The sequence below is a fragment of the Orcinus orca genome, chromosome 2 (assembly GCF_937001465.1).
Source record: "Orcinus orca chromosome 2, mOrcOrc1.1, whole genome shotgun sequence".
Taxonomy (NCBI): Eukaryota; Metazoa; Chordata; class Mammalia; order Artiodactyla; family Delphinidae; genus Orcinus; species Orcinus orca.
In genome coordinates, this window is record NC_064560.1 from 117520130 (window position 1) to 117542286 (window position 22157).

The 22157-nt window shown below is 55.4% G+C and overlaps 1 protein-coding gene across 2 annotated transcripts; it reads right to left on the reverse strand.

Moving 5' to 3' along the window:
• Positions 1-1658: 1658 nt before the first annotated feature.
• DISP2 (dispatched RND transporter family member 2) lies at positions 1659-18578 on the reverse strand. 2 transcript variants are annotated; one of them, XR_007474951.1, is made up of 9 exons: positions 18318-18578; positions 12948-13277; positions 12625-12654; positions 12352-12475; positions 11963-12078; positions 11722-11849; positions 11257-11354; positions 3779-10001; positions 1659-2898 (listed from the first exon to the last, which is right to left on the reverse strand). XR_007474951.1 is itself a non-coding variant. In XM_004274001.3 (8 exons), exons 1-8 carry the CDS (start codon positions 18428-18430, stop codon positions 6735-6737), a joined length of 4206 nt encoding a protein of 1401 aa, XP_004274049.1. In that variant the 5' UTR covers positions 18431-18578; the 3' UTR covers positions 2940-6734. The 2 variants fall into 2 exon arrangements, 1 of the variants encoding a protein (XP_004274049.1); XM_004274001.3 differs by lacking the exon at positions 1659-2898 and having other exon boundaries at positions 2940-10001.
• Positions 18579-22157: the final 3579 nt, after the last annotated feature.

Sequence of the window (22157 nt, forward strand, 5' to 3'; positions counted from 1 at the left end):
CAGGGAATTCCCCAATTTATATTTTAAAATGTTCACTCTGGCTACTCCAAGGAGAATGGATTGAAGGAGAGCAAGAGCAGAATTAGAGAGACAGTTGGGAGGCTACTCTCATCATTCAAGTGAGAGATGATGGGGGCTTGGTCAGGATGGTGGTGGTGGTAGTGGAGATGGAAAGAGGCGGACATATTTAAGACAGCTTTTGAGGGCAGAATCTCAGGACTTAGTGCTAGACTGTATGTGGGGGAAGGAGGAGTAAGGGGGAGGGAGATCTTAAGGATGACTCCCAGGCTTGAATAATTGTGTGGATAGAGTCATTATTTTGTGTTGGGGAGAGATTTAGATTTCAGTTCTGAACACGGCAAACCTGAAATGCCTTTGAGACATTCAAGTGGAGCTGTCAAGTAGGCAGTTGGAAATACAAGCCTTGAGCCCGGAGGAGAGTCTGGGTTGGAGATATACTCTTGGGAGTCATGGGTATACATATGTATTTAAAGCTATGATATTGGATGAGATCACCAGGGAAGAAGTGTACAGAGAGCCTTAGGACCAAGGACAGGGATGGCAGTACTTAGAAGCTGCAGTGATTAGAAGGTGCCAGCCAAGACATCTGATAAAGAGGTGTCAGAGAGGTGAGAAGAAAATAAAGAGGGGCTTCCCTGGTGGCGCAGTGGTTGAGAATCTGCCTGCTAATGCAGGGGACACGGGTTCGAGCCCTGGTCTGGGAGCATCCCACATGCCCCGGAGCGACTAGGCCCGTGAGCCACAACTACTGAGCCTGCGCGTCTGGAGCCTGTGCTCCGCAACGGGAGAGGCTGCGATAGTGAGCGGTCCGCGCACCACGATGAAGAGTGGCCCTCGCTTGCCACAACTACAGAAAGCCCTCACACAGAAACGAAGACCCAACACAGCAAAAATAAATTAATTAGTTAATAAACTCCTACCCCCAACATCTTAAAAAAATAATAAATAAATAAAGGGTGGTGTCTTAGAAGCTAGGAAGAAGGAAGTGGTAAACTGCTGAAAAAGGGAGTGATAAACCATTGAAAATAACTGAAAGGGCAAGCAAGATGAGAATTTAAAAGAACCCATTTAATTTAGCAACAGAGAAGTCATTGGTGTGTACAAAATCCTGCAGTGAATAAACTCATGCATATGTTTTCTCATACACACACAAAAGTCACTGTTGAGTATCAGAAGAGGAATTCTGGTGGAGAGGCTGGAGTGGAAGCCACACTGGAACAAATTGAAGAGTAAATGAGAGACGAGGAAGCAGAGATGGCAGGTGCAGAAGAGTTTGTCTGTGAATGGAGTTAGAACAATTGGGCAATAACTGAAGGTGGGTTGTGGGGGTCAAGGAAGGGTTTTCTTGAAGATGTAGATAATAGTGGGTACATGTGCCTATGGGAGTGAGCCAGCTGAGAGGAAGAAAAGGACGCTTCAGAAGGGAGATGAGATGATCAAAAGAGCAAAGTCATAGAGAAAGAGGCAAGGGAGATGGTACCTAGGTAGCATTTTCAAACTCCTTTGTGCATGTACCCTCACAAAAAATATATTTTTAAAATGCACCCTCTTCATTTTTAGTTGATGCCTAAATTATTTCATAATTTTAAATAGTTGTAAAGGACATATTTTCTGCTTGTTGTATATTGTGTATGCTCTTTATTCATTTCTAAACTTTTTTTCTTCTCTTGGTGTTTCATTTTGGATAATATCTATTGCTATGTCTTCAAGTCCACTAATCCTTTTTTTTTCTCTAAAACGTCTAAACCGTTGATCCCATCCAGGGATTTTTCTTTTTTTTAATCAGACATTTTAGTTTTCATCTCTACAAATTCAATTTGGGTATTTAAAATATATATATATATATATTTTTTTCTAAGTCTCTACTTAGCTATGTGAACATATGGAATACAGTTATAATAATGTTTGTATGTTCTTGGCTTTGCTCTCTCAAGGACTTCCTCAAGCAGAGCATTCTCAAGTAGTCCTTTTATTTGTTTTTCAGAAAATACTGCAGAGGGAGATGCCAGAGTAGGAGTCAGAATGAAGGAAGGGTCAACTGGGAAAGCGGAGGTTGGGGAGGCGAACTTGCAGACCTAAGGCTCCTTCTTAGGCTGATGAATATAAGGAGAGGAAAATTATGAAGAAGGAAGCTCTTGAAACTGATTCCCTTAAAACTATCTGTGCCCACCTACCTTCTAGAAAGTGTTCATGTCTCTGTGGGAATGCAAGCCCTAGTTGAAGGCCTCTCATGCAAAGCGTGTGAAGCCATTGCTGGGGCCATTACTGCTTCTTTCTTTGTAACACAAGGGATGGGTTGAGAAGCCAGTAGGAGCACGGTAGGTGAGTTGGGGACTTGGTGCCTTGAAGGTGAGCACATTTCACTCTGATGCCTCCAGGTTTCCTCATGAATAATGAGTTTTTTGTCTACTGAAAGTCGGGGTGCAGGGAGGTGAAGGGCATCTGATGTCTGAAGCAGGTAGAGAAAGTATGAAATGATCATTGCAAAGAATGGAAACTAGTAACTGGAATGGAAGCTAGCTAGGCAGGGCGGAGACTGCAGGTGAGGTTGGAGGTCATGGATTCAGATCTACGTCAGTCTGCCCAGCTGAGTGATATTTGTTAGCAATCCTGAAGCTCTTGTTTGATGTCTGTGAACTTGGTAAAATGTTGATCTTTTCCCTATGTTAAGGTCTAACATGAATAACCACACAGAGGCCTCATGATAACAAGTTTATCAAGGTCCTTCCAGGGCTCTTCAGTGCAAGGTGGCTTGGGACAGCCAGCCATTTACACAGCACACAGTGGCTTTCTTTTGTTTCTCATCTTCCCAGTGAATTGAGTTACAGCTTCTTCTCTTAAGCATAAACACCACTACACCTTGAGTTACTGTTGTCCCTGTGAACAAGGGTGAGGTTAGAAAGTGTAAGGAATGTCTGTTTTTCCCACCCCCAAGCAAATCTTTTTTTTTTTTTTCAAGCAAATCTTGATGCATGGCATGGGTGCCAGAGAGCTTGTCATTGCCCACGTGTATTATCAAAGGCCAAGATAAGGCCACCATGGAAGAAAAGATCAGAAACTCTCCAATATGTCCTCTTTCCTGGTACCCCTCCCCCACCTCCCTGTCTTGTCATGCACTGGGAGAAGAAGGAGTTAGTTGGAGGAGCTGAGGGCATTTGGCTTATAAATCTCCTGTGAGATGTCTCTTTCAGAATCAGGCTCAAGCTGAGATATTGCCTAAATATCATGGTATGGGATGTGCCTGTAAAATCTAAGATTCTGCCGGTCAATTCAATCTCTAACATTGTCACCAGAGTGCCTCAGCCATGGAAAGATGGGTTTCCCCATAGTGACAAACTATTCCAAGTTACATTCTTAAAATATACGGTACACATACTCATGCTCTGGGTGTGAGTTCAAGGACCTGTGGCACAAATAGGAGAAATGACCTCAAGTCCCAAATGAGTGTTCATGCAGTGTCTCAGTGTTAAGAAAGCATTTCTTGAATGTTCCAGAGCCATCGTGAATGCTTTGACTGGTTTTCCCTTGCCTCACAGCATGCATCTAAGCCTCTCCCCACATGTGTCCAGGACCATACACTCACTGTAACCACCCATAATGATAATAATAGATCTGCTGAAACTCAAAGGAAATAGAAAGTGCTTCAAATCCCGCTTTCCAAAGTTGGGGCTAGAGAGGCGGGCGGGATTACCCACTGCTGTGGGAAGCCTGCTCTTCGTTCGGGCCACTCTGGGTGTGAGATGATGTTTTGGATTACCACTGGGTTCTTCCAGTCCTTTGGGCCCGCTGGTGTAAAGAACAAATCCAGTGGGTGTCTCGGCTGCTCTGACTCATCTGCCTTCCTGAAGGGTTGTGTGGCCACAGCCTGCCAGAAGGGGACCCTGCGGAGGGCCCTCAGTTGTGCCCAGATCCCTGATGCCCACCCCAGCCACCACTTCATGCTCTCTCGAACGTTTCACTGGTTGTGTTCAGGCCAGATTCCTGAAGCTCCAGTCCCAGACATCAACGTCTCCCCCTGCAAGACAAGAAAGAGGGCGCAGAGGAGCAGGTCCTTTTCGTCCAGGGCCCTGCTGCCTTCCTACAACACAGGGCAGAAGAGCCGCGGTGCGTCATTGAGAGACCACTAAGACGCTGGACTCGCTGTTGAGTCAAGGCCAGACTTCTGCTTGTGCTCAGTAAGTAGGGCTCACCTTGCCCTCCCTCTGGCTGATGGTCCCAGACGAGACCAGAGCTCTCTCAGCCTGGCTGTGTGATAACAGAAGGATATAGTCCATGGTGCAGAGAAGCCAGGCCAGAGAGGCTGAATTCTACTCGGACATGAAGAGAGAGAGGTCTCAGCGGACCTCCAGGGAGATGGTCCAAGTTAGTCCTAGTCACTGTCTCTCCTTCCTGGTGTCGGGAGTCAAATGGGTATCATTATCTTGCAAAGGAGCCGACATAACCGGTCATTTCTGCCCACGGTCTTCTGTCTCTTCCACAACGCCCATATTTTCATTGGGGTTCTGGCCTCACTTCTTATGGGTTACTCGGAGTGGGAGGTAGGGCTCAACAATATAGGAAAAAAAACCCAAACACCCCCTGATTTGCCTCCAGCTCTGCCACAGACTGTCTCTTTGGCCCTAGAAAAGTCCTTCCTCTCTGTGCTACTCATCCATAAAATGACCTGCATCAGTGGTTTCGCATCACATTCTTCAGAGCCACCAGGAGCTTGAGGGGTTCCCCAGGGTCCCCTGAGAGGCCCAGTAGAAAGGGAGGCTGACCTGGCTCTGTACTCCCCCACCCCCAGCACCCACCAGAGTGGCTGCTTTTCATCTGCTTTATATACTGTTTCCACACAAGGATTCTTTGAAGAAAGGATCCTGAGGCTCCAAAGTTTGAAAACTGCTGGAATAAATGATTGTTAAGGTCCCTTCCAGTTTGAGATACTTGGACTTCTAAAGCCCAGCTCAAGTCGTTCCTCCTCCAGGAAGCCTTCCTGGTTACCATTCCTGGGTACTTGAGCTCCAGCAATAGTCATGGTGACAGGCCTATGGCCCTCAGCATGTGCTGCATGCTACTATCAGTGACCCATCGATGCCCGCATGTGTGTGTGAGCTGTTTCCCCAGCTAGAGAGTGAGCTCCTTAGGGCAGATGTCTGATTTTCCCTCCTTGCCTCTGTCCCCATGTAGTGCCATAGGCAGAGTTGGTGTTCAGTAAACTTGCTGAAGCTCCAGGTGTCGTGAGCTCTCATGTGGGATAATACCTTCCAGAGAGACCTTTGCTTTGGGGAGGGGGCAGTCAGCCTTTGGTCTGCTGAGTGCCCCTAGAGAGACCTGTCCTTAGGAAGCTGGGACCTTGACCTGCAAAACAGCTTCAGACTTACACACTCCTAAAGAGGGCAGCCCTGAGTTCCTGCCTTAATTGAACTCTTCTCAGCCTCTACTGCCCTCAGTGCATCTCCTGGCAGGGACTCTCCACACATTGTGGCCACTGAAGAGGCCTCCTCCTCTTGACCCTGAACCTGGGAATCAGAACAGCCAGGATGCCTTATGGATGGTAGGCTTCTCAGCTGGAGCTGGAGGGAAGCACGAGGGAGATGGGGAGGAACTCCAGGCTTGCTCAGAACGTAGCTCTTTCTGGAGATGGAGGCCTAAAGCGAGGAAGGAGGGGAGTTTACCGAGAGGCATCTGCGAAGGCAGGTTGTTAGAGATTGTCAGAGACCAAAGATCAAGACAGCCACAGGCCAACGTCCCTGGGGCAGGTAGACAGGAGGAGAGTGGCAGTTGTGGTGGAATGAGTCAGGAAGCCTGTTCTGCCATTTACTATCTACGCGACTTTGTGTAAATCACTTAACCTTACCTAGTCTCAATGTCTTTACCTGTAAACTGGCGGCAAAAGGACCTGACCAACTGTAGGCTACCCCATACAGAAGTGGTGAGATTCCCAGGACACGATGGGTGTAGAAGTGTTCTGCAAACTAAAAGATGCAGGACGTAAAGGATTCTTATTGTTGTTAACAGGGGAGAGGACCCTTCCATGTCAATGCAGCTCCCCATGAGGGACCGTCAGCAATTTAGGGGTGCTCAGAGGCCGACCATTCCTCCTCCTCCACTTCACTGCCAGCAGCCATCTCTGCCTGGTCTTGACAAATTCCTGGTCAGACTGAGGACTGTGAGGGACACAGGTAGTTAAGGACAGAGGGCCCAGCCCAATTCTGGCCCAGAGAGGATCCCCAAAGAGAAGGAAGTGTCCTGATAAAAAGCCTCTGAAAGGTGTGAGGTCCAGGAGGCTGCTGAGGCTTCCCAGGGCTCTTTTGGTTGGTGAGGTGCCCTGGCTGGGTCCTTAGTCCCACTGACCTTCTTGTCACTTGGCATGGGGGCCAGGTCAGCCTCCCCTGATATACGGAGCTACGACTGTGGCCTTCCCCATTCCAGAGGGTGGGTCCTGGTTGGCACTGTGGGGCAGACGAGCCCTTAGCAGGTCACTAGGAGAGCTTGGCGTTTCACTCCAAAGACCACCCCCCCGCACCCCCCACTGAATCCTCTAGATGTGGGGAGGAAGCAGAAGCCCCTACCAAGGCTGGATCATCTGGCAGGGTTCAAAATCCACAGCTGGAGAGTGAGACCCCTCCCCGCTGATGTGAGGAAACACCAACAGGCTCTAGCCTGCTGCTGCCCCTGCCTTGTCACCCCCGACAGGCTCTGGGCCCCAGTCCCGCCTCTCGGGGCCCCCCTCAGCTGCTGTAGCCTGAAGTGTGGGTGCTGGGCCTGCGCACCCAAACGTCTGGCAGATCCGGCTGGCTGTTGGGCAGCACCACAGGGCTGCCATCCCCTGGCCCACCACGGCCCTTCCAGGATGAGCTGCTCTGGTGGGAGGCGGGCAGTGATGGGTCGTACACGGTCTCCCTCAGCGCCAGCCACAGCGTGTCCCGCTTCCCATTCAGCTGGCCCCGCTCAGGTACTGTTTGCTCAGTTTCATCCAGGTCCTCTGGAGAGGCACCCACGGAATCTGGCACACGGGCACTGGGCTCAGAGGTGCTTAGGCAGGTCTCGTCAGAGACACTGAGCCCCTCCAGGGTGCTGGCTGAGGAGCAGAGGCACTCAGGAGGCTCTGCGACCTGGGGCTTGGGCTTGGGGGAGTGGGCTGGGGCTTCTGGTGATGCCTGCACAGGCTCAGGCTTCTGCCCTTGGGAGTCCTGCCTGGCCCGGGTTTTGGGGCTGGGACCAGCCTGCTTATAGGGGGAGGAGGTCTGCAGGGCTGGGCACTGGCTGAAGAGCGCCTGGTGGTCCAGGAACACCTCCCTTGGGGAGGTAGGGGCTGGTGGGAGCCGGGAGCAGCAGGGGCCATCATGCAGCTGTAGATCCTCAGAGAGCACTGAGGGCCGGTGGGACAGCTTGCTGGTGGCTGTACTAGTGTCAAAGCTGGGACTCCGGCGTCGTGCCAGGGGCTGTAACTCGTACTGCTCTGGACAGGACCCAGGCGCCCCTCCCACTGGCCCTGGTCGTTGGCGGCCTGCCTTCTCCCCTCCAGGCTCCCCAGTTCCGGCGTCCCATGGCAGGTGGGCACAAGGCCAGAGGATTTGTCCACAGTTCTTCTCTGGTCCAAAGAAACAGCAGAGAGATTGGAAGAAGAAGCTGGCGAAGCCGCAGCTGACGCACTTCACCATCATGAGGACGATGCCCAGCTTGCGATAGAGCAACACCGAGGCAGGCAGCATGAGCACACCGGCTGCAAACAGGGCTGCAGCCCCCACCGCCGTGGCGCAGCTGGTCTGGCGCAGCGAGAAGGCCACGCGGCTCAGGCGGTCAGGGTGTGGGCACAGGTGATAGGAGATGCAGTAGTTGACGGTGAAGTCGACCGAGAGGCCCACAGAGGCAGAGAGAAAGAGGGCCTCAGCAGTGTTGAGCTGCCACTCGAGCAGAACCAGGAGCCCCACCGTGAGCAGCACGGTGCCTGCCACGGCTGCCACAGAGAACAGGCTAAGTGGAACATTCCAGGTGCCCAGCAGCAGTGTGGCAAAGGCCAGCGCCAGGGCCAGGCCCAGCACCACAGCAGGCTCGGTGCTCAGGCTGTGCTGCAGGCTGTACAGCTCCAGACGGCTGGTGAACCAACCCCGGCGCAGGCCGGGGGGTGCCCTGCCCAGCTCTGCTGCCAGCCAGTAGCTGACCTCAGTGTAGAAGTGGTGGGCCTGGCTGTAGTCTGGACTATACTGGAAGTTGGTCTGGAACTGCAGGACCAGGGCGGCCAGGCCGCCCTGGGTATTGAAGCGGGCTCCCAGGTCCCGGGTGCTCTCGGGGCCTTGCTCCAGAGCCATCATCTTGAGGCAGTGCAGGAAAAGCTGGGGGGCCCAGGGGAAGCCCGAGTGGCCACAGCAGAGGCCAGGCCCCAGGCGGGCGCAACCGGGGCTCTCCATCCAGCGCCGGAGGGCCTCCACGAAGCACAGCGTGGGCCAGCCCTCTGGCTGGGCCCCAAAGAAGCTCTGATTCCGAGCTCCCTGGCAGAGTGCCAGCAGCCAGCGCTGCGCCTCAGGACCGCTGGCCGAGAAGGCAGGGTCACTCACCAGAGAGCTGTTGCTGCGAGGGTCCAGGGGATCGCCAGTGTCCACCGGCAGGATGCCCCACACCAAAACCACAGGCATGTGGCCGCCCTCACCCTGAGGCAGCCGCTCGAACAGAAACTGCTGACGGTACTCAGCGTCGAAGCGTTCGAAGGGGTGGCTGGGCCGGAAGACCTGGCCGCGGGGCGGCGGCAGCGTGGGCAGCCGCAGGCGGGGGCTGACGCCGGCGATGTAGGCCCCCCCCGCCGCCAGCGCGGCGAACCAGCAGATCCAGATGTAGCGGAACTTGATGACGCCGCAGGGCAGAAGGCGCTGGAAGAGCAGGCGCGAGGTGCTGGCGGCCGCCCTCCTTAGCCCGCGGAGCCGCCGGTGCAGCGCCAGCGCCAGTCGCCGGGGCGCGCTGCCGCCCCACGGGCCGCGCGCCCGGGCCGCACAGCCGCGCGCTAGGTAGCGCTCGTGGAGCACCGCGGAGGAGGGCAGCCAGGCCAGCGTGAGCGCCAGGTGCGCCAGCACAGCCGTGCCCATGTAGAGCGCGAAGCAGCGGACGTTGGGGAGGCGGCTCAGGTAGCTGGCGTAGAAAGCCGCGCCCGTGGTGAGGCCCGAGACTAGCAGCAGGTAGCCGAAGTGGTGCATGGTGCGGCCCACGCGCTGCGCCAGCCCCCCGGAGGGCAGCTGGCTCTTGCTGAGGCGCCAGAGGTCGAAGAAGATGAGGGTGTGGTTGGCGCAGACGCTGCTCAGCAGGACAAGGGCCGCCAGATTGACGAAGGGGAAGTAGGCCATCCGGAAGGCCACTCGGTAAAGAAAAAAGGCAAGCAGCAGGGAGCCCAGCACCCCCAGTAGCACCATGAGTGTGAGGAAGAGGGAGCGCAGGTAGAGGGCGATGCTGAGGAAGATGGCGGCCAGGGCCAGCAAGGGGTACACCGTATCCTGGGCCAGGTAGTGCCTCAGCAGCTCCTGCTTGAGGCCCAGGTCCATGCCAGTGATGGATGTGTAGTTGTCGGAGAGCCCCCAGGGCACGGCTAGGCGGTCCAGGTAGATGCCCATCATGGAGGCACCCTTCGGGGTGGGCAGGAAGAGCAGGCTGTACTTGAGGGAGGGCACCTGGTAGTCAGCCGTCTGGGGACTCAGAAAGTCCCTGTCCAGCAGGAAGTGCAGGAGTTGGTAGACAGCACTGCTCCGGGAGCACTTGGTGGGAACCTGGGCACAGCGCGGGGGCTTGTCCTTCCCGGGTCCCAGACAAGAGGGCACCAGGGCACCACGGTGATAGTAGAGGGCACAGGCCCGCAGCAGGGCCAGCGTGCGGGCTGTGTCGGCTTGAGTAGTGTCCAGGCAGGAGGAACGATTGGAGAGCACGGCCACATAGTTGCCCAGGGACCAACTGGGGCAGCACTCGTTGGCTGCTGTACGCTGGCACAGAGCCCCAAAGCTGGTATGGGAGCGGACCTATAGGACACACACAGCACGAGAGAGCTCAGGGGCAGTGCAGGGGCCCAGGTTTCCCCAGCGCTGTCCGAGGCCCTCTCACCTCCTTTCAGGCTGCAGGGCAGAGGCAGAGAGGTATCTTGACTGCCCAGCAAAACCTGACTGGTCAGGCCCAGGTTCCAGCAGCTACGTCTTGACTCTGTCAAAGAGGAGCCTCAGGAATGCGGCCCCAGGCCTCTTCCTGAGAGGTCTTGCCCTAAGGGCCCCAGCAGGTCACACACCCCAACTCTGCACTGCCTGAGACAGAAGTAGGAGTGGAAGTGGCAGCCACAGATGGAATGGGGCCAAGTGTCCAGGGAACTGGACAGGTGGGAAAAGTGGAGGCCAAAACATTCCAGGATCAGGGTCACTGCCAAACCCTAGCCCCCTATCTCTGTCCAGTGGTCTGCTTAAACCTTGTGAGGGATAGGGCTGTTTCTTTTTCAGACCTCATGCCTGTTTTTCTCTCCCACCCTGATGCTGACATTACAATAGCTGGTATAGTTACAGAGAATGCTAGCCTGGGAATCAGAGGCCCTGTACTGCCATCAACTGGATGTATGGCGTTGGGCCTGAGATCATGGTGACAATAGTAACATTTATTGAGAGATCACTATTGTCAGTCATTATGCTATATTTTTTACAAATTCTACCTTGTTTCATTGTCACAACACCTCTATGAGGAAACTACCATTATTCCCATTTTATATATACAAAGACCGAGGCACCGAGAGGTTGAGAAATGTGTCTGAGGTCACACAGCCAAGGAGTATTAGAGCTGGCCTTGAATTCAGGCATCTGACTCCAGAGCACATGTTCTTTAAGCCTAGTGGTGTTCACACTGTTTTTAGTAGCGAAACTTTCTGCAGATGTTATAGCACATGGTTCTCCAGTTAGCATGACTGGATCTGCAGCGCTTGGGTTGATGGGGGCTGGGGGCCTTGGGCCGGGGCCTCCTCAACAGCTCTTGAGGCTCCTTTTCAGGACCTTTCGAAAATCCCCAGGCTCTGCAGGGTCTGTCTTCCAGCACCTGTATCTTGGCTCTTCTGGAAACAGCTGACTCTTCTCTCCCTGCCAACCCAGAACCTCTCAGCAGGGTTGCAGTAATTTTCTAAGCAGGGAATGCTCTCTCCTAGTCCAGGCTGGGAGTCCTGGCTCAGCTGTATTTCCTTATGCTCAGGTCCCTGGTGTCCCTGGTTCCCCCACCCAGCCCCTGGCACCTCCCTAGCCAGCTCACCTGATCCTGTTCCATGCGACACATGGAATGGATGGCGTGCAGGTTCCACAGGCTGCCCGCTGAGGTGGACATGAACACCAGCTGTGCATAGCTCTTCTCTGCAACACACCGCCCACAGCTCACCCTTTGGCCCCAGGTCCTGGGCCCACCAAAGGGAAGATGCTTACCCAGGGCCATATGAGGTTTAGATTCCCAGGAGCCTGAAACCTGTGCCTGCCTGCCTGATCCTGGGCCTGCATCCCTCCCCTGTGGCACACCCCCATCCAGCTTGCCCCTACCTGGCTGGAGCACCTGAGACCTGCCTCATCATCCCAGCTCTAACTCAACTTCCTTGGCTTGAATGTGACTGGCCAGGCTCCTTCCCCTTCTGTTTGCCCAAATTTGTTCTCCTGGGCCCTCCTGTTCTCGTAGGTGGGGAGGGGGTAACCACCATTAAAGCCAGGAACTGGCCAGGCTGCAGCTTACCAGGGGGGCCACAGAAGAAGCTCTCCTGCCCTCTGGCCTCCAGGGGCTCCACCATCCTCCGAGGCCGGACCATGCCCTCCTGGGCACTGCTCCAGGGTGTGGGGCTCAGAGTGGTATGGGGGTTTGAGCTGAGGCAGAGAGAAAATCTATGCCAGGCCCTCTGACCTGCCTTCGGCCGCTCTCTGGAGGCCTCGTTCTTTCCCCGGTTCCCCCCAGCAGTGGAAAGATGGGAACCCGTTACCTGTTCAGCTCAAGGTCTGGAGAAAGGGAAAGCAGCTTCTTGGGGCCTGTGAGGGACTGCAGTGCTCTCCAGACCACTAGCTTGCGCCCAATGTCCGTGTCCCGAGGCTCAAAGCCCTGCAGGGAGGAGGGCAGAGAAGATCAGGCCGGCAGGAGGGGGAGTTCTCCTTCTCCCTTCTCGGCTCTGCCCCTTTGGGTCCCTGGAGCAGGGAAGGCTGGCCCGCCTGCCTGGATTGTTGGACACGAGGATCACCTCTATACCATCTCCCAGCTCTCTCTGGAGAGCCCATTGCTGCCTCCCCACTCCCAGCTGCGCCACTCCCATTTTCTGCCCCAGACTGAGCTGAGGTGGCCAGGCCTGGGGGCCCATCCCTCCCCTTGGTCCCTCACCAGTAAGGGCTTGGAGAAATCGGGTAGCTGGCCTCCCAGCAGTCCAGCCAGGGTGCAGAGGAGGATGACAGCCAGACACAGCAGCAGCACGGCCACTGGCCACTCAGCAATCAGCTGGGAATAGCTGGGAAAGAGGAAGAGATCCCACATGAATTAGCATTGGGTGTGATAGCAGGGAATGCGGGGGCTTAGAAGCCACCAACAAGGGATGGTGGGGCTAAACTGGGGACTGGCCTGGTGACCCCTAGGGCTCCAGAGAAGGGCCAGGCCTACCTCTTTGGCATCTGGAAGGCCCGTACCTGCCTGTGGAAGAGAAGAAAAGACATTTGCTTGCTAGAGTCCTCTTGTAGGGTGGGAGGTTGGGATGGGGGTGGAGGATAGAGGAAGATGGCATCAACCCTTTTAGGCTTTCCCACTCCCAAGCTCCAATGCTTCCTTCATCTTCCATCCAGGCTGCCTCCTCCATCAGACGCAGGGGACATCCTGGGCTGCCTCCTAGTGATGGAGTCCAGAGTCCGGGGGGGGGGTGTCAACCCCACTTTTAAGCCCTGCCCCACCTTCCAGGGCAGCTGGCAGGCTGCTGGACCCCTCCTTACCTGACGCTGACCACATGGTGCTGCACAGATGCCGGCTTCCAGGCCCCATCATGCTGTGAGGGGGCTGGGGAAGGGCTGAGGCTGGAGCCATGGGAGCACAGCGCTGCCCGGTCCCCAAGCCCTGGAAGGGAGCTGCCCCCCCGGTATTCCTGTGGTGCCCGGGGATAGGTAAAGTGGGCAGGGGCCAAGGGGCTGGATGGGCCCACAGGATGAAGGGTGGAAGTTCCTGGTGGGGGTCCCGAAGAACTGGAAGGGTCCTCAAGGGGGCAGCTGTGGAGGGCGCCGCTTCTCTCTGGGCTTGCCTCAGGGGCCACAGCCTTGCTCTGGGACCTGGGGAGAGAGGAGACAGGGAAAAAGGGGGTGGGAGACAGCGGTGGTCCACACCGTGCAGCAGCCTTGCTCAGTGAGCTGAGACGGACGGAGCTCAGGCTGTTCTATTCCTAGGCCTGGGGAGAGGCAAGGAGGGTGGAGGCTCTGGGTCTACACCCCCAGCCTACTTCTTGGGGTTCACTGTCTCATTCACTCATCTGCCCATGCACCTCAAAACACATATGATCTTATTTACTCCTTTAAAAACCATACCGGGGAAGTACTTTCTTTCTTTTATAGATTTGAAAACTGAGGTTCAGTGAGCCCTGAAGAGCTGGACCTTGAACCCAGTTCTGACTTGCAGACCTGTGCTCTTTCTGCTGTAGTTGTCTCTTCATCCTCTTGTCAGACGTTTATTGAGCACCTGCTGCACTTTTGTTCCCACCTTAGAGCCTTTGAGCTTTCTTTGCCCTCTGCTTGGGATGTTCCTCCCCAGATAATTGCACAGCTCACACCATTACCTTCTTAGAGAAGCCCTCCCTGACTACCCTCTCTAAATAATCATCCACCAACTCCTATCCCCCTACCTACTCTATATTTCTTCCTAGCATTTTCCACAACTGGACGTTGTATTATATATTGTCATGTTTACTGCCTGTCTCTCCTATGGAACGTGAGCTCCGGGAGAGCAGGGCCTGGTGCATTTGTTCATCTGTGTCCCCAGTGCCTTGAGCAGCACCTTGCACACCGAAGGTGCCCCAGGGATGTTTGCTGAGTGAAGGCTGAGTGCTGGACGGGCTGCTAATAGTGGTGCCAGGATGAATAAAGCCCAGTCCTTGTCCTCCAGGCACTCATGGTAGGTGGGCGATGTGCAGGGGCCACCACGTTGAGTGTTGTGAGAGGGGAAGTCACACGGGACTGAAGGCTCCCAGAGGAGGGCCCAACTTTGACAGGGGTGGGGGGGTCAGGGAAAGCTTTGCAGAGGCAACCACTTCCTTTTCACCAAGCCTGGGCCTTGGGGCAGGAGGTTTGCTCTGCAACGGTGTGCACAGTTGGGAGAGGGAGTTGGGACCCCCAAGGAGCTTGCCAGGGAGGAGTCAGCAATAGATTCCTCTTTCCAAATTATGCATGAGGGCAGCACTCTGTGCATGGACCCAGCCCCACTCCTTGGGTGCAGGCAGAGGTGGAGTCCCACCCCAGGGGCAGGATTGCCAGACCTGGGGTAGGAGAAGATGGCCACAGAACAGAGTGCCTGAGGGCCATGGCGGGTTCCCAAGGGGTTCTGGGCCCTCCAGCGAGTCTCCTTTCTTCCATCTGCCTGCTACAACTTGCATAGCTCCCATGGGAGAGCCAGGTCTATGCCGAGCAAACCCTGGCTTCCAGTCTTGCCTGCTGCACTGCTGAAGGGGCCGTGGGCCAGAGTCCTGGCTGTGGTGGCACATGGACATTGCCCACAGAGGCTGGGTTCTGCCCAGAGACCAAGCAGAGGACCTGGAAAGAATAGGCAAGCTCCTCCTCTTCCTCCCAGAAGGCTGGATGGCAGACAGTCAGGGGGTGGGGTATAATTCTCATGCTTGGACTAAAATAGGGGAGCAGTGGAGGTGGGGTCCTGGCTCCATCATCCTTTAACTCTGGGGTCTTGGGAAAGACACACAATTCTTGGAGCATTGGCATCCTTGTCTGCTGAGTGAGGGCACGATGATAACGCCTCCCTCTCAGGTTTAGTATGGGCATTAACTGAGGTAACACATGTGAGGTGCCTGGCGTGGAGCCTGGCATGTGGAAGACATTTACTTTCCTGCCTCTTCCCACACTCAGTGCTGCAGGGAGTGTGCAGTTTAAGAAGTATATTTATATTTACAATTCGACCTCTTTAGGCACCTCAGATACTATATCTCCATTTGAGAACTTCTCACACCTTGAGAATCTCACTACATATATAATTATAAGTACTTTTCTTTTTGTTATCCAGAAGCAGCATCAGAATTTGTTTCATGATTTAAACCACTGATTTTTTTTTTCTTACTAACTCAACACTTAGAAAAATAGGAATTTGACTAAACTTGTTCTCAAGCAAGACCTCAGAATACCCCATAAAGTTAATGACACAGCAACCAGTGTCCTTGCAGATAAAATAGCTTATGGGCCCATCACCATGGGCCAAAGGGAAGCTGGAAAAATGACCGGGGTTCATGTGTATAAGTGCGGACATCTACTTCTTTAAGATTTTTATTCTGCAGGTCTTTTTTGAGCACCTGCCACATGCTGGGCACTGTGCTTGGTCTGGGTTGCATCCTGAAGGCATGAAGGTGACCCATTAGTCTTGGTCTCCCTCTTTAGAGCAGGGCCTGCTTTCCGCAGTCAGGAGAGTGGGGCAGCCAGGGTGCCTATTTCAGCTGTGCATGGTCTTAGAGCACTCACTGAGCTTTGGGCTTATCCTAGGAGCCAGGCCCCCACTTGGAGTGTCAGTTTCTTTTTCATTAAGGGAAGCCAGCACTCCAGGCCGTGCTGGCAGAGAACAGGAACTCCAGTTGTCCTTAACCAGTCTACCAAATCTCATAAGCCACCCCCTTCCTTAGCAGGCTCCTGTTCAAGGGGGATTCCAGCATCCACCATTGGTTTGCTTCTACTGGGGTGTCCCTGGCCCCAGCCCCTTCCTCTCAATCCCTTCTATCCCTCTCCAGGGACCTAGGATCAGCTGCTCCCAAATCTCACCCTTCATGACCGTGCCCATCATTGTGAATGTGGCAGAATTTGAAACTTTCCACATTCCGACTGCTGTAGAACCGGGAGTTTGTCTTGACCCTCCCAAGGAGAAGAGGCAAACTGTTCTCAGAATAAAAGCTTTCTCCTGCCAGCCGCTGCTGCCCTCTATTTTCGGAAGACCTAGTAATAGTTAAGCACCCCTCGCCTTGCCTCCCCGGGGGGCTTTCATTCTCACCCTCTCAGTTCCATGGCTCTGACTAGGATGAGCGATTTCCTGGGCCACCTGCCTGGGCCCACTGGTCTGTAAGCTAAGTGATTGAGGCAGGCAGGTAGGTTAATGGAAAGTGATGACACAGGCCTCACTCATGGCCAAAGTCACAGCAGTCAGGGCCTGGCTAATAGTGCCCCAGACACCTCTCTTGGGAGCCCCGTGAGCGGAAAATGTACATGTGTATTAACCATGCCCCCAAGTCCACAGACACGTAGCCATATGGACATCCATGTGACCCTGCGGAGTGGCCAGGACAGATGAGGGAGCAATTCACGCCACTAGGAAAATAAAAAGGTAATTTTAAAAACACAAAGAATGGGGCTTCCCTGGTGGCGCAGTGGTTGAGAGTCCTCCTGCCGATGCAGGGGACATGGGTTCGTGCCCCGGCCTGGGAGGATCCCACATGCTGCGGAGCGCCTGGGCCCGTGAGCCATGGCCGCTGAGCCTGTGCGTCCAGAGCCTGTGCTCTGCAAGGGGAGAGGCCACAACAGTGAGAGGCCCGCGTATCCCAAAAATAAAAACAAAAATAAAACACCACAAAGAATGAACTATTTCAAATTGCCCTGTTGTCAATGCATTAGTAAAGGGGTGTGTGTGTGTGTGTGTGTGTGTGTGTGTGTGTGTGTGTGCGCGCGCGCACGCGCGTACGTGCTATCTTATTCACTCCCCAGAGTGCTACTTAGTTCAGCCGGAATGTATTTTTGTTTCTTGGATTGAAATGAATCCCTTTGCCTGATTTGTCCAGGGTCTCTGGGGAAGTGCAGAGAGGGGCCAGAGGTCTCAGGGAGTTGCTAGAAGAGAGCAAGTGATTCCTGTGCCCAAGTATGACCCACACGTGCAGGGGAAGTGAGCAGACCAGACAGGGCTGATCCTTGGCAAAATATCCAAGGTAGCAAATGACTCTCCAGTCCCTTCTAGGGATGCTCCTGGCCCCTGCCCTGTCCTGTCACTGTCTCTGCCTTGTCCATACTTGGCTTTTTGGTCAAGCCATAGTTCCAGGCAGCCCCCTGGTCCAGGGAACACATTAATCCTGTGTACCATCCTGTTGAAGAAAGTTCTGTGGCTTTCAGACTGAAACGTGGCTAAATCTACCCAGGCTGATGTGTCAACATAGTGGGAAGAAAACATTTCCCTCCACTTGTGGGGTCTCCTCTTCACTCAGGTACAGAATGCACATTTTAACTGGGGCAGTCTGAAGACAATGTGTCCACCTCTGCTTTTGCCCCCAAAGAATGCTTCCTATTTCAGTCCAGGCAGGAGAGAGAGGCGGTGTCATGTCAGGTGAGGGATTCTGGGGGCGGCAGACCAGGCAGGGCACAGAAATTGCACCATATTGCTACCTGGCTGGGCTGTTCCCTCACACATATGGTGGAGGAAGGGAAAGGAGAGGCACCAAGATCTGGGCCCGCAGCGGGAAGATGTTCCTTCCGTCCCGCCAGCCTGGTGCTCCTTCAGGGACGGTACTGACCGCAGCCTGAGCCTCAGAGCCTGCCCACGCAGCGCCTCAGAAGAGTGCAGGTGGCTGCCACACGTGGGGACTCGAGCCTACACGTGCGCAGCTGGCCATGTGGGGCAGACTGGAGACAGACGGTGATGGACAAAGACAGATCCTACCTAGCTTGGAGACCGGGTGTCTGCCCTCCCCCCAGGACACACCTTGGCGAGTCTCCCGTCTACAGTACACGCGCACCCTCGACCACATTGACTCGCTGGAACCCGGACTGAGGCTGCTGCAGGCTTGGGGCTTACAGAGAAGACGCGGGGGCAGGGCCTACAGGGAGGGGCTCTGGAGGCCGGAGGGGCTGGGGATACCGGGGCCTTAGAGGAAAGGTAGGAACAGTGGGTGGGGCAGGTCCTGGGGGCGGTGAGGGCTAAGCGGGCTGACAGTACGGGGTATCGGGAGAGAGAAAATTGACCCGGCAGAATGAGGGCGTGGCCAGGGGGCAGGGAGTCTGGAGGCCCCAGAGGGGCTCTAGATGGGGCTGGGGACTGAATGGGACGACATATGGCGGCTACTGGGGATACCTGGGGCGGGGATTCTGGGAAGGTCTGCGAGCTGGGTCTGCGGAGCAGTCCGCCCCTACCTGTCCGGGGACCTGCCGTCTGGAGCCAAAGGCTCCCTCTCGGGCCGCTGCTCCCCTTCCAGACCCGGGCCGGGAGCCGGATCGTTGCTGCCGCTGCCGCTACCGCCGTCCATGCCCGTGGGCGGCGCCGCTGTCCGGGCGCTGGTGCTGAAGTAGCGGCGGCGGCGGCGGCGGCGGCGGCGGCGGCGGCGGCGGCGGCGGCGGCGGCGGCGGCGGCGGCGGCGGCGGCGGCGGCGGCGGCGGCGGCGGCGGCGGCGGCGGCGGCGGCGGGGGGCGGCTCCTGCGCACGCGTCGACGCCAAGCGGGTCGATCGCTGGGCGGGGCCGATGAGGAGCCCAGCCAATGGGCGCGGCACCGGGGGGCGGGGACAGGGGCTTCCCGCCGCGCCGCTGCCCGAAGGCTCGCTGTCTTTAAGACCCCCGGACTGGAGTTGTGCGCCCTTCTACTCAGGCCAGGTCTGAGAGCTGCTGTTAGGAGTCTGTGCAGTAGTTCGCACATCGGCCTTTCCTGGGGGGCATCCGTCTTCCCGTGAGGGACCAGGAAACGCGACCCCAGGCACCGTGTAAAGAGCCTCATAACTTGTAACACAGACTCTTCCAGCCCCAAAGAGGGAGCAGCTCCATGCCGGCACTTCACTGCTCCGGACGCTGAGGGGTTGAGAGGTTGGGCTACTTTTAGACTCACATTTGTCTCGGCTCCGCTCAGCGTCCCCCCTTTCCTTCCCAGTAAGGCTAGGCACCTGCTCAAGTTGGGTCTTCACGTTGGTCTGGACCTGGTTCTGCGCCCCTCAGTTGTGGAGCCTGGATTCTGTTATTCAAGTGCAGAGTATGGCCGGGGAGAGGGACAAGAGAGACACTCAGAGAAGCCCCAACTCTCTCTTATAACCACCCCACTTTAGCCTGGGAGGTACCCAGTAGCCACTCATTCCAGGGCGCTTGCTGCTTCCCCTGTTAGGGAATGGCTGTGAGAGAGGGGCGGTGTGATGGGCGGTGGAGAGGCCGGGCTAGAGGGCTGTTACCATAGCTCTAGAACAGATACGGGCCCTGTGAGAAGCCTGGGAGTTGGGGAGCGGAGAGGATCCCAGACGTGGAACTTGGATGGGCAGAAGAGGTTTTACAGTAAGCAGACTCTCTGTGTGTGTGGTAGGTGCCTTGGCTGAAGCATGCGGCTGGGGGGAGAGTCAGAACCCAGGAGTGATTGGACTATGGGTATCCCTAAATTGTGTGCAAACCGTGTGCAAGGCATAGACCAGTAGGCATGAGGGTGGGAGAGTCTAGAGGTGTAGAAGTGGTGGCCCTGCCCTGAGTAGCTTAGTTTGGTGAGAGAGATAAAAAGCCAGCCCGTTAATTGATGCCAACTGGGTAGGGTGTGGTTGGGCCCATGTGATGGTCGATAGGAGTTGCAGAGGAGGGGGCAGTGTGCAAAGACAGAGAGGACCTCACTCATCCTAATGGGCTTTAGGGAAGCCTTCATGTTGATGGTGGAGCTTCAGCTGGCTTGGAAGGAAGGCATTCCTGACCTGGGGGTGAGGTGGAGGTGGTGGTGGGGAAACTGTGCAAAGTTTAAGTGGCTGGAAATTTCTATGTGTTTTCAGGGGATAGTGAGAAATAACATCTGGAGAGTTAGGGATCCATTGAAGGCTTCTGACCTGTAGGGTGAGGCATGTAAGATGGAACCTTGGAAGGCCCACCAGGTCTGGGTATATATGATGGGATAGATGTGATGAGACCATACTTGAGATTGAGACCCTTTGATGGGGGGTGGGGCAGAAGTGAAAACAAAAGGAGGGGTGACCTTATTCAACCGTATGCTATGGACACTACTGAGAATGCCTGACTGGGTGCCGATTTTCACAACTAGGGAACTCAGAGACCACTGGGCCCCCTGAGTGCCAGTTTGGATGTGAAGGAAGATAGGCTCTTTTAAGGTAGAACATGGCCTCCAGGAGGCTGTTTATTAGATCCAGAAGATTCTGGTTCAGGCCCCACGCCAGGTCATGCTCTCCATTCTTATGTCCTGTTTCTTCTGTTTCCTCAGTGATGTGGGCCAGTGGGGTGCCCACAGGGCCCTGGGGGGTGGCCCCGCATAGGACAGTGCCCTGGTTCAGGGTGGGAACCTGGAGGATGGTTGCCATGCCAGGGGGTGCCCACCACCATGGCAGTGCCCAGGGCCAGGGCCGTGACCATGCCCGCCACCATGGCAGGGCCCCTGTGGAAAGCCGGATGAACAATATTAGAGTCAGAGGTCAGTGCCAATCTTACCTGCAGTCAACTATCCCTCTCCCTTCCCCTTCCCCCTCTCCAGCCCCTACTCTAGGGGACTCAGGATTCCTGGGCACTAGCAGGGGCTCATTGTGGAGGTCGGGAGACAGGGATAGCAAGTGACTGCTCCTAGCCCTGGGCCTTTTGCCTTGATGAAACCAGAGCACAGAGCAGACACAAGGGGAGGAACCTAGATCCATTGGGTTACATTCCTTTAGCTGAGATATGACTCCCAGTCTCTGGACCTCAGTTTATTTTATCTGCAATGAAGAAGCAGAATTATCTCATCTTCTCTCTTCCCTCACCCAGGAACCCATGCAGAGTGATTAGAGGTTTTGCCATGCTGACTACTTAGAAGTGAACGTGGGGCTGGGGGAGGCTACAGAGGAACACAGTGAGGGCCAGGGGCAAGGAGGAGACAGGAGGCAGGGTGAGGGGAGATGCGGGAGCCAAGGAGAAGGAGAGGCAGCTGGAGGGTGGGAGGAGACAAAGGTAGGAGGTGACAAGGTAAGGATGTGCGTGTCCTCTCTGTAGGTAGTGTGTGCAGGTACAAGGCTATGTGCTGCGTTTACATACACATAGCTATGTCTGTATACATGTGCATGGGTGGGCGCCTATACATGCCTGCTGTGTGCACAGATACATGTGTATGGGTGCATGTGCCTGGTTGAGTGTATGTGACAGTGGGAGTACATGTGAGCCCATGCCTGTCCCTGAGGAGGTGGCAGACTCAAGAAACCAGGAAGAATAGAAAGTAAAATCAAGGCTTTATCGCCTAAGCCAGAAGAGTCCTGGGAAAAGTGGTTTAACCTTCTGTCATGGCTGGAACCACTCCTGAGGCCCCAAGGCCAGAGAAGTCTCTTTGCCTCTTGCCACAGGCCTAGGGAAGAGTGGAGACGCTACCTTGCTTTTCTGGTGCTGGGCACAGGGGACCTGGGGCCCCGGGGGAGCAGGGCTGGGGCCCTACTCTGGGGGGTGGATAACTCCCCAGTCTGCTCCTGCCGCCTAGGGCCTGAAAACGGCTTATAACCAGTGGGGAAGAGGCAGGCTCCATGGTTAGGGGACTTTCCTGTGACCAAGTTAGGGCTGCCGCTGCCCCATCCAGGCTCAGTGATGCCTGGAAACTGCCACTTCCCACCCTGCTTGCCTCTTCTGTGACTCTTTTTGTGGTGGGGCCAGTTCCGGGCCTAGGAGCTGGGTCTGCTGGTGGTAGCCAGTGGGGGCTGGGGGAGGGGGAAGCAGGGAGGAGGGCAGGCAGCCTCCCTTCTCTGGCAGAGGCAGGTCACTGGGGCCCTGCAGTGTGGTTGGGATTTGGGAGCAAGCCAGCTATCCAGGGAGGCTGTGAATAGCCAGGAATGCAGAGAAGCATGGAACAGGAGGGGAAGCAGCAGGAGAGAGGATGGGCTGCCGGGGCAGGGAGGGGATGTGAGAAAAGGAGAGAGACAGATGGGAAAACAGGAAAGGAGCAGAGGAGAAGGCTGACGCCTGTAGGGGGTGAACTTGCGCTGTGATGCCCTGCCCCGCCCCACCCATGGGGGCTGAGGCCTCCCTATTCTGCATCTGGGGGACATTGTGGTCG

Excerpts from the sequence above, each read along its gene's own strand:
- DISP2 (XM_004274001.3), bottom strand. The coding sequence starts at position 18,430 with ATGGACGGCGGTAGCGGCAGCGGCAGCAACGATCCGGCTCCCGGCCCG. Across the intron at positions 13,278-18,317 it reads GACGGCAGGTCCCCGGACAG|GTCCCAGAGCAAGGCTGTGG; the intron begins GTAGGGGCGGAC and ends CTCTCTCCCCAG. Across the intron at positions 12,655-12,947 it reads CACCATGTGGTCAGCGTCAG|GCAGGTACGGGCCTTCCAGA; the intron begins GTAAGGAGGGGT and ends TCTCTTCCACAG.